Source organism: Rousettus aegyptiacus, unplaced genomic scaffold (assembly GCF_014176215.1).
Source record: "Rousettus aegyptiacus isolate mRouAeg1 unplaced genomic scaffold, mRouAeg1.p scaffold_m13_p_2, whole genome shotgun sequence".
NCBI classification, from domain to species: Eukaryota; Metazoa; Chordata; class Mammalia; order Chiroptera; family Pteropodidae; genus Rousettus; species Rousettus aegyptiacus.
This window is the reverse complement of record NW_023416295.1, coordinates 135,401,084-135,419,658: the sequence shown is the minus strand read 5'-3', so window position 1 is coordinate 135,419,658 and position 18,575 is coordinate 135,401,084. Positions and strand designations below refer to the sequence as shown.

General features: G+C 31.4%; 1 protein-coding gene across 3 annotated transcripts in view; it reads right to left on the bottom strand.

Moving 5' to 3' along the window:
* Window positions 1–18,575, bottom strand: part of ADAMTS20 (ADAM metallopeptidase with thrombospondin type 1 motif 20) — a 145,366-nt gene that overhangs the window by 89,203 nt on the left and 37,588 nt on the right. For 2 of the 3 annotated variants that reach the window (XM_016146470.2, XM_016146471.2), the window contains exons 4-9: window positions 15,448–15,707; window positions 11,357–11,440; window positions 10,730–10,854; window positions 9,365–9,405; window positions 2,239–2,344; window positions 298–444 (exon numbers count right to left, since the gene is read on the bottom strand). In XM_016146470.2, coding sequence (XP_016001956.2) covers window positions 298–444; window positions 2,239–2,344; window positions 9,365–9,405; window positions 10,730–10,854; window positions 11,357–11,440; window positions 15,448–15,707 — 763 coding nt within the window. Of the gene's footprint in view, window positions 1–297; window positions 445–1,936; window positions 2,070–2,238; window positions 2,345–9,364; window positions 9,406–10,729; window positions 10,855–11,356; window positions 11,441–15,447; window positions 15,708–18,575 lie in introns of those variants that run through there. The other variant, XM_016146472.2, reaches the window with a different exon arrangement.

Sequence of the window (18,575 nt, the reverse complement as noted above, 5' to 3'; positions counted from 1 at the left end):
TGATTCTCATTAAGTCTCCTTCCAAAAGAAGTTTTCATAATAGAGAATCCAAATTTAAAAAAGGAATGATAGGTAGATCTGAACTACATGCCCACCCCCCAAAAAACTTTAAGAGTGAAATACACATAACACTTTACCATGTTTTTAAATTTCCATTTGTACAGTGAAAGTAAGCTCAAATCTAAACAATGAAAAATTAAACAAAAATTGAACCACTTTAAAAAATATACAAATTTCAAATTTTATGACCTAATAAATCTTCAGTAATTTAATTAAATAACATAAAATCAGACTTACTCTAGGAATTCAGTAATATATTTCTGACTACATTTTGACCAGGTCCAAGGACTGGTGTGGTAATTTAAAGTTGGAGCCATCACATGGTATTGATGTTTAATTCCAGTTTCTTTACATTTAAAACTATCATCGTGTGGAACATTAAATCTAAAAATAAAAACAATTAAGAGTACTAAAATGTATATACAACATTAGTAACAAATCTCATATTATTGTTATAATGTTAGATGCAGATAAATTTGGTTACATCAGAATTTGTACTCTTGATCTCTTCATAAAACATTATGAAACTAGGTTACTTTTGTGTTAAGAAGCACGTGATCTCTGAGAAATACTAGATTACAACTTTGATGAGTAGCACAGGCTGTTGATATGATATCTGAATCTAAACAATCAAAATCTATAGACTGGATCACTTCAGCACAATGTGGACAAAGCATTCACTTAAAAATACTTGCACTTTTGAACAGGAATATCCTAGTAAATGTGTGGAAATACCAGGTAAAGCTGATACCACACTAAATTCTAAATCATTATTACTACAGTTTCAAAAGGACTTCTTTAATCCCTAAGTTTATATAATTCTATAATATCCATCTATTTTATAAGATACCTAAGTACTGTTTCTGGTCTATAATCAATAAGTGATGATCAATAGAACTGAAGTAATAGAAACATTTCTATGTTTTAGGCAACCAAATCCTCACAAGAGCAATGAGATTAAAAATAATTAGGTAGTCACCAACAGGTACTATGGATTCTTTTGAGGACCCAAGTATAAACTTGCAGTTAGAAGGAACACCAAAACCTCCTGATTCAAGTCCTTGCCTGCTGAAATGTGTACTTAAATCAATCTTTGAATTAAACTACTTACCCGTCTTGTAAAGACACCTAGAGTTTCTCAGGAAGAAAATAAATATCTAAGATGGTACTCTCTGCAAGAACAGTTTCTAAAACCAGCAACTAGCACTTTTCAGATGTCACTGCAATACGTCTATGCCCTCAGTTATGCTCCCAACCCTATTCCCCACTTCAAGAAACAACTTAGAAATCTGAGTGTGCATCTTGTTGATGCCCATGAGCTGTAACCATCCTCAAAGGGAACTGAAGAGACACTAGTTTAATAAAAATGATCTCCACTTGGAATTGTTCTAGCTGAATAACTGAATGATGTCAAGGCATTAGACTAGGAAAAAATATATAGTCAAACTAGAGAGAGGCAACTCTAGCCTCAATTCCTTATTAGCAGATACCCCAGAAATCTTAGGAGTTCTAGGGTACATTTGGAATCATTTTTCAGAAAATGAGTTTGTAGAGGGGTTTCTGACTGTCAATGAAAGCTCCAAGGGCATCATTGCACATCGCAGCCTCCGTTCTTAGAGCAGGGAACCCCAGTAGAATTTTTAATAATAAAGGAATATATAGAACCCCAAATTTTTACAAAAAAAAACTATGGATCTTGGAGAAAGCTTTTTTTAAAAAAAAATCTTAATTTTTAATAAATCCCCATGTGCTACATTCTCTACTGAGACTCTGAGCTATAAAAATAAGAAATGAGTTGGTATTACAAATATTTGGGGAAGTTGCTCAGAACCAGGATCCCCTGTCGGCCCTCCCATAAGATGGTAGAGGACAGTACCTGGTCATGTATAGGATAACAAGGAATAGAGGCCAGAAGTACTTGTCATGTAATCCAGTACAGTAAATGAAATAAAAGAATTCCCAAGTTCTAGTTCTTTGCTTAGTCTGTTGATCTGTGCATCCTGTCTGACCTAACATAGATCACAAAAGAGCCAGAATTAGCATTTCAGGGATAAGAATTGTACTAAAAATATTCTGTAAAGACATAAAGTTGCTAATTATTTAATTGAAGATGGAATTTTTGGCATTCTAATTAAAACGAATAGAAGGCATAGTACTGAGGTGACAGAAGGTACTTACACATGCCCAAGTTCATGAGCTATGGTGAAGGCTGCACTAAGTCCATTTTCTTCACTAATAGAGCAGCTCCGTAAAGGATCACACAGGGTACCTAATTCTGCTAAACCTGAAAAATTTCACATTTGTATTTCATCAAAATGGGAAATACCATGGAGTAAGAACTAAATTTTAAAGTATTTACCATTGGCATTACTACTTAGAAATGAATGTAGAGTTGTTGTTAATAATGCATGAACATTTATAAGGTGGTTTACCAAAGAAAATAATCCAAAAATATGAAGCAAACAATTTTTATAAAACAGAAAAAAAATATTTGTTTCAGGAAGGATAATTTAGGCCACATTAGTGTGGATAATAGGAAAAGCAACGAATGGTTAAATTAGTAGTAGAACAATAAAGAAAATAGCATGGAACACTATAAATCTATGAATTTTCTTTAATTTTTTAAAGTTTTCAGGCAGAATACTATTTAATTTCATGATAACTAGCAGATATGTGTTACATGCTTAGAATAGGGCCTAAAATTTAATATATGTTAAATAAAACATGATTATGACATAAGAATTATTGCAAGCAGTCAATAATTTTGTAACTATTTCAGCAAAAGAAAATGTATCCTAAACATCTAGTCACTCTTAAAGAATAATGTGCTGAAAGATGAAGACAGTATAAACTGGCTGGACACCAAAGACAATAATAATTATAGTTGACAGAGTCCTTTAAATGTAATCTAGAATAAGAAATTCAAAATAAGTGTTCATTACAACAATCCATATTCCATCATCCAAATTTTATTTACTTTTAACATAATACCATGGTTTTTGCTATTACAATCCTTCAATATTTGCTTATAAATTTATCTATTCTCCTACAATTCATTTCATAAGAGAATTGTTCATATATAACCAATTTCTTACCATGAAATTTTTGCAGTTAGAAATGTCTTAATATAGAGTAGACTAGTATTATCTACTGTGTGTTAACTCTCTACTTCTACATACGCTTTTGTTCATAAAGCTAAAAACAGACATTTTGCTAGCATTTACAAAGTAAATATCCTAACAATTAGAATGCTTTTGTTGTGCTTTAAAAGAAAGAGAAGTTTAACTGAGGAATCTAAAAATGCTGGACAAATTCAGACTAACAAATTCATTCACTGATACTTTTTTTTTTTTAACAAAAAGGAAAGATTTGCTCTCTGACTCCACAGCCAAAAGTCCTTGATTGGGCAAAGTTCCACCACAAAGAGCTTTTTCTTAGAATCAAGGTCCAAAGCCAGCAAGAAAAAAAGAAAAATTCGTTAACACTCCTGTGTCCAAAGTGTGAGAGAATTATTGTTTTCTTTAACTTTATAAAATTCATATTGTATGTGAAATGTTTTAGTCAGTTTTAGTCTATGTTATATGTCTCCTTTGTCAGAATCCGCTATTCCCTATGCCTTCATTAGTATTTTTAATATGTCAAGTGGCTCAAAATCCACTATATTCATTTTCAGGGCTACGTAAATATTTGGTTGATAGTTTTTGACTAGAGTCACTCGAGCTAGTACTGGGTTCTCTAAAAATGGTAGAATAAAGTGGCAGGGGCCCAAATTTGATACAGAGTGGGCCTAGAGGACCACCCACTTCTATATGAATAGTCCAGAATGTCTAGCATCAAATCATTTAAAAATAAGATATGGCAGACATAGTCACATTTAACTTTAGTATAAAGATGTGACAACTGTGCATAGAAATTGTAATAAATATATTCTATGGATTGTTAGATGATTGACTCATAAGATACCCCTAAAAAGTCCAGAGAATAGCTTGCAGGGAGAAGAGAACAGGTCTGTTGTAAAAATTAGAGGAGCAGGTGACTCTTTCCACATTTGTAGATTTGAGTTCCTAAAGGGTCCTCCTAACAAAAAGAAATTAGATCATTAATAAAAGCTATTTTTAATGAATATTAAGCTCACCTGATTTACAATAACTGTCAAGTTTCAAGCTTTAAAATCTGACACACGTTCTTTCCTTGCCACTCTCATACACTTGTGCACGCATGCACACACACACACACGCACACACTCCTACCCTGAGCTAAGTCCTAAATGGTAAGCAATAAATAGCAAGAATAGAAGCTACTCTGAGAGTAAATACTAATAAAAGCAATATAACCCAGAGACTTAGAGCTTGCTAAAGGAAGCTACAAAGTTGAGGATATGATCCTGAATTTCCCATATTAAGTCAGGGACCCTGTTAATAATACCCTCTGGTTTACAGCAAAGACAGAAAATCTGTGAAGGAAAGTACGCACTTTTTAAGCATTCTACTCCTAATATAATGGATTACCATTAAGTAAATATGAGGTCGCCAAACATACAAACATATCGACATAAGAAAAAATGAGTAGGAACCACATAATTTGGCCTTAACTGTTTAAGATATGGGAACTGTCAGAGATGGATATAAAATTACTCCAAATGAAATGTTTAAGTAAACATGAAAGGGAATTACAAATATGAGCAAATATTAAAAGAATATAAGCAGAATAAACAGATTTTGAATAAGAAATAAGATCTATTAAATTGAAAAACATATGTTTAAATGAAAAATTCAAGGATGGTCGAATTCTCAGATTAGAAGCAACCAAAGAAAGAAATAATAAAAAATGCATGTTAGCGCTGCTAGGATGAAGCATGAAGAGGAAAAAAAATGAAAGCATGGAAAACAGAATGAGAAAACCAAATACAAATATAATTAGGGTTCCATGAGATAGCAGAAAGAATATAAAGATAAAATTTGAAAAAAAAAATGGAAAATTTTCAGAATTGCTGAAGATACTGATCAATGAATGTAGAAGTCACAACACATCCCAAGTAGAATTAACAGAAGGAAATCTATTGACACAATTTTAATGAAACTCCATTATATCCAAGACAAAGAAAGGTGGCTCTTAACAAATAGCCAGAATGACAGATTACCAAGAATATAAAACTGAACAGACTATGCAATATATTTACAAAATACTGACAGAAAATAACTATTGACTTAGAATTGCTAAGTAGAAATAGGGATAAAGACATTTTCATAAAAAATAAGAGAATTTTTCACTAATATAGCTTCACTAAAGGAACTTTTAAAGGATATAATTCCAGGGGGGAAAAAATGACCTCGGAAACAAGATTTGAGATGTAAGAAAAAACTATTAAAAATTTTGTCAAATGAGCACAGATTTAAGCAAAAAAAGACAAAACATTATCCTTTAATATGCAAAGTTTACAAAATGATTGAAAATAGTATCACTTAAGGGAGGCGGAAGTTGAACAAAGTTAGAGTGATTTAAGACAGTGTATGGTTTAGGATAGAGCTTTTGAAAAAGTTAATTTAAATATGCTAGTAAAAAGCCACAATAACCTCAAAAATAGAATATACACATTTTCAACCTGCAAAAGGACAAAAGTTTTAAATGTAGTAACCCAAAGAAAGCCAAAAAAGTGGGGTTGGAGGAAGGAAACCCAATAAAAAAGAAACAGCAAAACCAAAAAGATAAACAGAAAAAAAAATTATATATATATATGTCAATATATAAAAATAATTGCAATAAATTTAAATGCACTGACCAGTTAAACAGAGATTATTATAGATGTTATTTTAAAGATCCAATTATATGTTGTTTCCAAGGAAAACACTTAAAGTTCAAGGGCACTGGAAAATTGAAAGAAAAGATGTATCCTGCAGATGCTAAACAAGAGAAGGCTGAGTGGTAGCTACAGTATTGTCAGACATAATATTTTAAATATATAATTATACTTTTTTCTTTAAAAAAGCAGTATTAGTCACTACACAATTGTAAAAGGTTCAATTCCAACTTATATGTTTCAAAAAATTGTAATACTATATGGAAGAGTGATAGATATATACTCATACTTCATGTTTGTAACCTAAGAAGCAAAAAATTAGTAAATATATAGTTGATTTGAACAACACAATTAATAAGTTTGATTTAACAGACATATAGTACCCTGTGTACCAGAGCATTTTTAAATGATCACATTTTAGACAAGGTCATATAAAAAGATTTCAAAACATGAGTATCAGATCCTATTCTTCAACTGCAGTGAAATTAAATTAGAATTCAATAACAAAAAACAGTAAGTCTCCACACACTGAAATTTTTAAATGCTCTTCTAAAATGTCAAAGAAATCATGAGAAAATTTACACTTAGATTTTTGAATGACATGAAAAATACCTATCAAAACTTATGGGACACAAAAAGAAATGATACACTAAAGTAAATTGATAGTCTTAAATAATAAAATTAGAAAAGAAAAAATCCTGAATGTTAATCAGCTAACCAAACAACTTATATCACAAATAGAACAGCAGGAGTACACTGGGGGAAAAAAGTAGAGCAGAAATTAATGAAGTAAAAACAAGAGATTAAAAAAACAGTAGTCCTTTAAAAAGACAAATGCAACAGACAATATTCCAGTGAAACTGAGCTATTAAAAATAAGAGTTGCAAATAAATAATATTAGAAATAGAATGAGGCACAACTATGGCTACACAAAACTTAATTTTAAAAAGTTCTGAAAACAATTTAAGCTAACAAATTTTATTACTAGTCAAATATCTAGAAAAAAATTCTTTTAAAATATATTCAAGAAGATTTTGAAAAAAAATAGTCTAATTACCATTAGAAATATTAAATAGTTAAAATCTTTCCACAAATAAAATGTGAAACCCAGGTGGTTGTTTAGGTAGAATCTTCTAAGCTTTAAAAATATAGATCATGCCAATATTATATAAAATTTTCCAGAGAACTGGCAAAGAAATAATACATTCCAACCAATTCTTTATGGCAACTAAAACCTTGGTATCAAAATTAAACAAATATAAAGGGTCATTTCACTTCTGAAAATATATGCATTATATGGAATCTAGCAGTGTGTTAAAAAAAAAGGCAAAAAGAAAAACCATGATCATGATTGGTTTAGCATGAGAAAAATCTGTGAAAGGAATTCCCAGATTGATATAATAATTACATGATCATTTCAATGTGTGCAAAACTTTTAAGAAATTAAAGCATACATCATTTTTAAAGGCTCAGAAATCTAGCATACGTTTATTTGCCAAGAACCTATGGCAAATATTATTCTTAATGGTAAAACTTTATAAGAATTTCCTTTAAAATGTAGAAAAAAGGGGCTAGTATTATCACTTCTATTCATACAAGAGGTTTTTTTCTTACAGTAAGAAAAAAAATTACAAGGATTAAAGAAGGATAACTGTCATAATTCACAAATAATATAACTGTTCACATAAAAAAATCTAGATAAATTGTGAAGATTAAAGTGGTGAATCAGGTAGCTGGATTTTAAAATCAATAAACCAAATAATCTATTGAATTTCTGTCAATCAACATACACCATATACACTAATAAAAGATGGAAGTCTAACAAAAGTTTGCATGACAGGCTTAAAATAATATACATACTACTCAAAGACATTTAAAAAGACCTACATAAATGCACAAATTATTATTTTATAATGACTTGACATGCTAGTCTAAAATTGTCATGGAAGAGGATCAAAAACAGCCAAAATAGTCTTAAAGAAAATAAGGTGTAATTACATACCATACCAATTATCATGATTTATTATAGGGCTATAAAAATTAAAATAATGTGCATGGACTAAATAAAAAATATTGACTAATGGAATGGTGGGATGATTTGCAGACACCACTAAAAAAAATGGAATTTTACATATAACATTGCAGATTCTAAGGAAAGGAGGTGAACTATTCAATGAGGAAATGGGTTATTCAAATAGAAATGGAACTAATGAAAGTAGATCTCAACCTGATATCGCATCAAAGAAAATTATTCCTACCTTTTTAGAGATTTGTGAAAGGATAAATTTTTAAATGTTTACAAGAAAACAGGATGTTTAGACTTTGAACTACAAAAAGGTTTCTTAAATAAGATACAAAATTGCTAACCATAAAATTATAAATTGTCTACATTATATATTTTCACACACACATCCACATACACAAACAATTAAGACTAAGAAATAAATGTTTAAAAATATATTTGCAATACATATAAACCTAAAAGGTTTGGTATTAGAAAGTTATAAAGAACAGAGAAAAAACAGAAAGAAAATGAGAAATACCATAGCAGAAAAATAGGTAATGTGTCTTTCATTTCTTTCACTCTTCACAGAAAAGGAACTATAAATGGACAGTAAATATATGAAAAGATGCTCAAATTTATTAGTAATCATGGAACCAAAATTATTACTTCAATGAAATATATAACATTTGGATCGGCGAAAATGAGAAATCTACAGGTAGTTTGTGTTTATATGGATATAATCAAAAGTAATATTGATACCCTATAAATATGTAAATTGATACAACCACTTTAGAAAATAATTTGGTAAATCTTATAAAGTTGAAAATTATCACATTTATTGACATAGAGAGTCTAATCGTAAAAATATACCTTAGCTCTTACAATGAAGGTAATAGAACAGTTATACTCAGTCCAAATATTTACTGACAGAATATAGGACATGTGAACTATGGATAAAATATTATACAACAGTGAAAATGCATTAACTATAACTACAAAGCTCAAAAAAAAGCAAAACCAAACAATTTCTTTAGGAACACCTACATATGTAATAAAACTGTTTTTCAAAAGATGGAAGGAAATGGCACATACAAAATTCATGGTATTAGCTACCTCTTGGGGAAATGAAAGGGAATAGAGGATGTGGACTATTGATAAAGTTCTAGCTCTTAAATCTTGTGGTAGATTCATGGCTATTCATTTTATCATTTTTGCTTTAAATCTGTATATAGGTTACTATGTATTATTTGGTATGAACCAAATGTAATAAAACACTTTAAAATGTGTCAGGCTTTGCACAGCAATTGATATTTAGTAATTGGCATATGAAAATTAGTTATTCTCTAAAATTTATAGAAGCAGAATCAAATACTGATGACTATAATCATTAAGACAACTGATCAAAATGATTGAAAAGTCAAAGAAAAAGAAAATCTAAACATTACATCTAATAATTCAGTAAAAAATTATATAGGCTATATTTAATTTACAAAATAACTTACCTAGTGTGTCACATTTCTCTCTAGCTCCACAAATGTCTTCCCTTAAAACAAAAGATTTTAAAGTATTTTCAGAAAATATTTTTGTAACAAGCCAAAAAAAGCTTTAACTATGAAGTGACCATTACTACAAACTGACTTCCAAAATCCAGTTCATAAGCTCTCAATAAATTTAAACGTGGAGTAATATATCATTTGTGCATAGCAATGAGTGCTATATAAAAGTGACTGCTGTAAATCCCTGAAGTTTAACCGAGTTCAATGAAAAGTTTTCTAAGTGTATTTTTCACCTCTCCACATTTACTTATGCAGTAGTATGAAATACACTCTTTTCTTGAAGTCTCAATGTCATTATGAGCCTCAGCGATTATTTTTTCCTCCAAAATAATGATGTTCTCAGATGTTATCAAGTTGCTTGTGAATGGTTAGTCTCTAACCATTCAATTTGACAGTTGTCTTGTGTCTTTCCTCATGGTCTCCTCCCACAGCCCTTTTCTCCCTCCCATCTTTGTTATCTCCAGTTTTTGCTGCTTGGCCTCTAACTATAGTCCACAGCAGAACCATGGACTGATAATAGAATACTGTATATAAAATTAAGTCAATTCTGCTTTAGTTTTCCAAAGAGATAAAGCACAAGGATTATATACCCCCAGTTATATATGGACTAAAGGCTTTAACTTCGAGGTTCTAGAAAGCTGAGATTTCTCCAAGTCTGACCCTCAAGTGAGAGATTTATTCCCTTTGTTCAACCAACCAGCAACAAGGACAACAAACCTAGAATCTAAATATTCTGGTAGTATCATTGTTGCTTAAACAAAGGTGTAAATTAGCACATATAGCGGCTTGTAAATAATCATTTTATAATAGCAGAAGCTGTTTTCTATATAATAAGTTTGAAGAAAACCCTAGAAAATCAGCCTACTAATTAAGACATGCACTGAGCATCAAAACAAGGAACAGATTCTTTTAAGTAGCAGGACCATTTTATTAGACAATGAAATAAATTAGAAAGCTCTTCTTTCCAAGTGATCAAGTGGGGAATGAACAAAATCTGTTCTCAGTTCCATAACTAAGTTAATTTCTGAATCTTCTTCCTAATTCTCTTATTGCCACTAATATAATACTTATTTTGTTTAGGTCAAACCATTACCACCTAACATTGCTAATTTCCTAAGGAATCAACTAGTGTTCTGGTCTCAAAGAATAGAAGAATGCTTTCATTCAATAGTATCTTTTGTATACAAGTTCTCATAGAACACTGCAATGTATTACTGATAAAGAATTAAGGTTACAAGTACCAGTGATTGATCATGCAGGAGGAAATGGAAAATAATTGCGATTAGAGGAGTTATATTTATAAAACTGTACCTAGTGATAAGAACAGCAGTATCATGGTGGGAAGGGTGAGCATCATCAAGAACATTCTGTGTTTGTTGCCATAAACAAAAGTTGCGTAACGTGGTAGCTGCATTAAAACTAATGACTGGTCCTTCCTGCACACAAAAATATGCAATATTACATCAAAATATTAATGGCCTCTTTTCCTTCGAAGCTTGCCAGCACCCACACAATTTATCAAAAACAGCATTTTCATAGGAAAATGAAGTGTCAATATCTCTCCCTCATATCTCAAACGTATTTTAGCAATACTTGAGTCACTGTGACCAAAACGGAACTTAATTAGACCCTCTCAATATAACCATCCAATATTTAGGATCAAAAACTACCTTCCAGAAATTATCATCTTTTAAATCCTTCAACAGTAAGATTATAAAAGTGGATACCCGGATGTTTTAAATCTTACACTTTTGTTACTTCCTCTGCTGTTATTCCATTTTATTTCCATCACAACAGAAAAAGTTAAGTTCACCACTTTCAAGTTTTTTAAACATAAATTTTTAAAAATCCTCATTTCTAGTACGTTTTGTGATTTATATATAAATGTGCTAGGAGCCTACCACAACTAAGAGTACTAATTTCAGGATTGTTTCTTACCTGTTCATTATGAATTACAATTAATTTTACAATTACTATGTTTATAAGATTTCCAATACTTGAATCTTTGTAGATTGCCGCAACCTGCAAAGAAAGAAGTGTAGGATTAGATGCCTAGCATGAATATTTCTTCTCAAAAGCAAATTGAAACCAGTCCAAGAGCATCAATTCTCCAACTGAGCTACACACTGGAATCTCCTAGAGAGATTTTCACAAATCCCGACACTCAGGCCACATCCCTTACCAATTAAGTCAGAATTTCTAGGGTTGAGACCCAGCCATCAATATCTTTTAAAATTCCTCATTTTTTAAAATCATTCCAATATGCAGCCAACTTTGAGAACCAGTATCCTAACCTTTGCTACTGTATCACTATATTGCCTGGAGCAAATTCGAAATGAAGAATCTCAGGCCCCAAACTGGACTAGTCAGTCAAGATCTGCATCTTAACAAGATCCTCAAGTGATTTGAACATGCATTAGAGCTTGGAAAATACTGTTCTGGATTATTCAGCAAGAAATTCACTTAATTCTGTGTCACAATCCACAGTTCATGTGCCCACAATACTCCATAAAAAATATGTTTTACTTATTCTTTTTTGATAGTTTTACCCAATTTTTCCTGCCATGGTTGCATATTTCCAATTCTGAGTATGCTTATGACTTTTAATGTTTAGCACTACTGGATCCATGGAAGCAGATTCACTCCAGAATCATACAGAGACACATAGGAGAGGTCATGGGTCACAACCTAATCCTTAAGTCTCCACAATTGGAGAACTCAAAGTCTATGAGGCACTTTGCATGGGCTCAGTTTGTGAGTTAAGGTGCCACCCATTTCACTATCCTCTTCTTGTAGCTATCAGAGGTTCCCAATGCAGTAAAAATGTCTTCCATGGCTAACGCCTCTGCCTTGCAATCCTTGAGACATAACTCCATGGACTTGGACCACCTGAGCAATGAAAAGTGCTTCCGAAACCTGGATCACCATCTCCTGGACCACTGCCCAAATAAGACAGCAATTGCTTCAGGAGATGCTACTTCTCTCATTTAATAAATGTTCAGCATCTACTCTGTACTTTGTTAGTTAGAAGCGACATGGTTCCTAATCTTGTGGAGATTCGTTTGCTAGAAATACCATGGTGGGGCCCTCGCTCCATTAGCCAAAGCTGCTTGAGCAAAATGAGTAACATGACTGCCCCTGCTGCTTCTAGTGCCATACAGAGTCTACCAGACCCAGAGCCAAAAGCATCTCTGAAAATGCTACCACTGCAAGGTCGGCTTGGACTTACACATTCTAGCACCTTTCCTATTGTTTTAGCCGTGCAGCCAGATACAGGTGTCATCTCTACCTGAAACCATGTCTTTGGCTTTGAGGGTGTCATTTATGGCAAAAGTGGTGGATGCCCCTGTAAGGTAGAGAGTAAGTTAAGACTAGGCCAATCAGATGATTGGTGATTTCAAGCATGTCTGTTAACACTGCAATATTGCTTCTTTAAAATGGGGGCTGTGGAAATCTATAGCTGAATTGATACTCATTTTCCATGCAAATTTAAAATATATACCTAGTGTAGAAAAGAAGTATACTCATATTTGTGACTTCAGAGTTGTACTTTGATTCTGTGAGTTTAAAAGTAGATGCTTTTCTAAGTCAAATTACAAGGTAAACTATACCTCAAAGGTATGCACAAGGGTTTTTTTCTCCTAAAAATAAAACAGTTGTGAAGACTTCTATGTCACAGGTGATCATGCATTCCCAGTACTCCAGAGAAAATAACTTAAGCCTAATGAATTATCTAAAGGGCTAATTTCTCTACTCATTGCCCTAAATATGTTGACTACAAATGGCAATCTAATTGTTATAACATTAGCAATAAAATATTTAACCACAAAAGTATTTTCACTTTCAGAAGGACAAAGATGCTGTACCTGTATTGAGAACCAAACTACCAGGTGGGATTTGGAAACATATTCCCAGTGTTCTAACAGTGGAGTTTTAAATATATCACTACAGCACAATTTCCTTAAAATGTAATGTGACATATGCAGTTTGGGTAATGTTATAAAGCATAGTTACCTCACTTAAACAGACCCAGGCTCAGATTCCAACTGCCACTCTTTGATAATATCTACTTATCAAACTGCTCTAAGGATTCAATGAGATGGTGCACAGAAAGCATTTAGATTAGGGCTGGGTCATAGGGATCAATGGTAGTTATTACTACTTATAAAACTTTTTCAGAATAAAAGGCATATGTTAGATATAATACTAGTTTTAGTTCATGTGTTTCAAATTAGTTAACATAATATGCTCAATATAGAGCGAAGGATCAGTTTCATTAATTCTTGAAATATTTATTAAATATCTAGTGCCTGTCAAACACTGTGTGCATTGCAGAGATGAACAAGGCATTCTCTACCCTTAAAAAACTCATTTTTCTTGGGGTAAAAGAAACAAATACAGATGGTTCAACTTAAACAATTCTTTACACACACACCCCAAAAAAACCTCAGATTGACATTTTGCTTTTATATTAAAATTATGTTTCTTTAAAGTCATCTTGCCCATTTAACTGTCTACAATTTCTTTTGCTTTAAGTATTGATCTTCGTAATCTACATGCTCATACTTAATATATGTACCTTGTACTATATTTTAATGTTTAAAAGGTGCTATCATTGAATAACTATTCGATTAAGCTGAATTGAGAACCAGGCAGATGAATGAGCATATGGTTATAAAGCCATGTGTCATTGTAAATATATTACTGTAATCACTACATTTTATGCGCTATGTATTAGAATTTTTACTAATCTAATGAACTGTATTTAATCTTTTATTCTTGAAATATGTATTTCCCTGGCATATAGAGTACATAGTTCTTTAGCTGTATCAAAATAGTAGCATTATTTCATAGCTATTTAGTGAAAGGTGAAGAAATGATGTGAATTACATTATTTAAATATTTTTAGGAAAATTCTAGGCAAAATTACTTCAAGTAAAGCATGAAAAAATTACTATCACCATTAACTGATCAATCATTTTGAAATAATTTCTATATAGTTTCAGCGAATGTTCACATATGACATGTTTAGAGTCTGCCTTCTTCTTTATCATTTTAGCCATTTATATAAATTGAGATAATTGACATATAACATTGTATTGGTTTTAAGTATGCAACATAATATTTTACTATATATATACATATGTGTCCTGGCCAAGTCTTTTTAATCAAGTGGGCCTGAATTCTCTGTATGTGAATAAAGGTATTTCCAGCCATAAAATATGTTTCGGTACCCTGAATCTATATAAACAGGCACTCATAATTATTCATCGACTAAACCAGGATACTTCTGAGGATAAAACAGGGCTTTTAGTAACAGCAGGCCTAAATCTAGGAATGTTCCAGACAACTGATACGCACGTGTGTGTGTATATCTATATGTATGTACGGATCAGATACAGAGTGCTACCACTAACACAGAAGTGGTGCTCTTCCCTGGCACTAGAATTCTGTCCTATAGATACTGTCACCATCACTGTTCAATAGAGATATAAACATCAGATAAGGAACTTTCATAGCTACTGTGATCTCACATCATAAATTTGCTAAAGCACCTCTATTAGTAATAGCCTATCCTTTTATCCCCATAAATACATTTATAACTTAAAATATCATATGTCTCAATTTCTGATTTGATAATTGTATCAGAAGTAAACATAATATCCCCTTCCCTCTGTGTAAAAATAGGGTGAGGTTTAAAAATTCAGATTTAAGGGGCAAAAAGATCAATGCTACTAGGATCTCCCCTGTCACTAGGGGGCAGAAGCCATTAATGTAAAATCATTCAAGCATTTTCTACAAGTGGTTTCAGAGTTTTTAATGTTTTAGAAAGTTGTCCAAGTAACAGAATGGAATGAATAATTGCTATATATCTAACTAATCTAAATTTCAATGACTTATTTCTGCATTAAACGTAGATAAAATTCACTTACATTTAGAGTTTGGGAAAACTTTTTTAATTATTAAATGTGAAAAAAATATTACATCAAACATTTAGAAAATATAAAATACCTGTTAAGTTTACTTACAATTGACATTAGAGTTAGTACATAGTGCTGCAAGTTCTGTCCATGATGATGAACCATTTTGGCGTCAGCTGTAACCATAACTTCCACGTATCTTGGATATGATAAAAAACGTTTTTTCCTGGAATGTAATTGACCTCTTTCATTTTCCAGTGATGCATTTTTTGAAGGGTATCCTAGAACAATTGCCTTCTTTATATTAAGATCTTCATTCATGTTGCTGTAGTTACGAAAGGGTAAAGTGGTTTTCTTTATTTGACTTTCTGGGGGCAAAAAAAGAATATGAGGTGAAATCTTTAAATTGTGACTGAAAATATGACACCGAATAGTCAAAAGTAGTATCTAAACATCTACTTTCAATGTGAAATGATTAAAGGACAAAAATGTTTAAAACAGTGTTATTCAGCATTATCATGAGCATTACTATTCATAGTAATAAAATGTTCATATTTTCATAGATTACACTACCAAAACTACATTGTCTTCTTTTAACAGTTACAACTATTCAAAAACATTAACCACACTATAGAAAAGACAAATCAAGGAGTCCTTATGTTTTCCTCAGTAAGTAAATTTGGTCATTAATTTACCAATCGCATTTAATCTTACTACAGAATAATCACACTTTGTAGGATAAAATGTCACATATAAAAAACATTTTTGTTATATGTCAAGAGCACCAAGAATAACAGAAAATGAAACCATATAACAAGAGCTTTTCAAACTCAGAAAATCAAATGATATAAATTTTATAATACTTGATTATATAAAATATCTGATTACTTTGTTTGCTATATAAACACAGCATTGAAATCATTGAACATTGGAGATTATTACAGCAACCATTTTTAATACCTATTCATTTATTGTAGCCATTTATAAATTCTTATTCGTGCTAATAAAAAAAAAATCAAAGGCAGCATGGGTTTGTGTCCTATTTTCCTTCTCCTTTAAATTGTTCTTATACTCTCCCCTTTCCTTTCTCATTTTTCTCTAATTTTCCTGGTGAAATAATTTTGAACAGAAAAATGAAACAAAATAATTAGGTAAGAAGAAATACTGTCTTAGATAGTTCATAAACCAGATAATCAATACCAAAATAATTGAGAATTATACTATAAAAATTAGACATAAATGTAATTGTATTCCCTAATAAAAATAATTCATTTTATTTTAAATAACCTAATCCTATGGTTACAAGAAAGACACTAAAGTTCTTAAACATTGTTTCACAGATGAACTTTTTCTAATTCCTACAACCATCCTATCTTTTAATATTACTATGCTCTTAGGTCTTAAAGTTTATTGCAGTGGGAAATTCTAGAAATTTGGCAAATTGAGTGCATAGTCCTAAACTATGTCCTATGAGCTTTTTCTCTTGGGATGATTCAACTACTAAAATATCCATGACCAATTATTGGGCTCTGGAGAAGACCTGGATAAATATTCTATATACAAATGACAGCACTTTCAGTAAGAAAGTAAATATTGAGGTAAATATTCATGTTTTATTTGTTCATTTTATACAAAACAAACATTATTGAGTACCTACTGTATGTCAGGAAACATTTATAAATAGAGGAGCAAAGAGCACCTCATAAAGCTTATGCCCTAGCAGGAAGAGAAAATAGTAAACACATGTTTAAGGTTAAATTTAAGGTAACCTTAAGTGCTTCAAATAACAATTTAACCAAGGAACAAAGTGGCTCTATCTATCCAAATGGCTAAAATTAAAAACAAACAACAAAAAACGAAATACCAAGTATTGTTATGACGACTTTGGATAACTATCTGGCAATTTCTAAGTGAAGTTAGACATGTATCTTCCCCATGACCCTACAATTCTACTCCTAGATATATACCTAAGAGAAGGAAAACATTATGTCCATAAAAAGATTTAAGAATGTTCATAGCATATAGACCAATGGACTAAAACATAGAGCCTAGAAATAAATCTTTATGTATATGGTTAAATGATGCTCGCCATGGGTACCAAGACAATTCAATGCGGGAAAAAACGGTCTTTTCAACAAATGGTGTTAGAAAAACTAGATATTTACATGCAAAAGAATGAAATTAGACTCTTACAGCATTTATAAAAATTAATTCAAAATGAATTAAAGTACTAAAAGTAAGACCCAAAACTCATACTCCTAAAATAAAACAGAGGAAAAGCTTCATGGCATTGGATTTGGCAATAATTTATTGATATGAAGCCAAAGCACAGGCAATAAAACAAAAAAGAAATGGGACCTTATCAAATTTAAAAAATGTCTGTGCAAAAGAAACTATCATCATGAAAAGGCAACCTACTAAATGTAAGAAAATATTTGCAATCATATCTCTGGTATGGGGTTAATATCCAGAACATTAAAAAAAAAAAAAAAAAACTCCTAGAATTCAACAACAAAAATAACCCGATTAAAAAAAAATGGGCAAAGGACTTGAATAAACATTTCACCAAAGATAACATATGAATAGCCAATAAACATGAGAAGATGCTTAACATTACAAATCATTAGAGAAATCCAAATCAAAAACACAATGAGATCACTTCACACCCATTTGGATGGCTACTATTTAAAATAAAACAAAACAAGCAAACGAACAAAACTAGAAGTATTGGCAAAGATGCGGAAAAATTAGAATCCTTGCAAACTATTGGTGAGATATAAAATGGTGCAACTGCTTTTGAAAAACAAAATGAAGGAGGCTTCAAAGAATTATAGCTAGAAGTACCATGCAATCTGGGCACTCTATCAGAAGAGAAGATCCCCTATTTTTGAGTTTATATCCAGAAGAATTGAAAGCAGGGTCTTGAAGAGAGATTTATACACATGTTTTCTGTAGTATTATTCAAAATAGTCTAAGGTGAAAACAACCCAATGGCCACTGATGGATAAAAGGATAAATGAAATGTGGTGTGTGTGTATATACACACACACACACATACACTATGAATTATTGTTAAAATTCATTAAAGGAAATAAAGGAAATTGTTACAATTGTTACATGCTACAACATGTATAAAACTTGCTAAGTACTTCTACTTTTTGGTACTTTGACCTCAAAGGCATGGGAAGTAAAAGCAAAAATAATGAATAGGACTACATCAAAATAAAAAGCTTCTC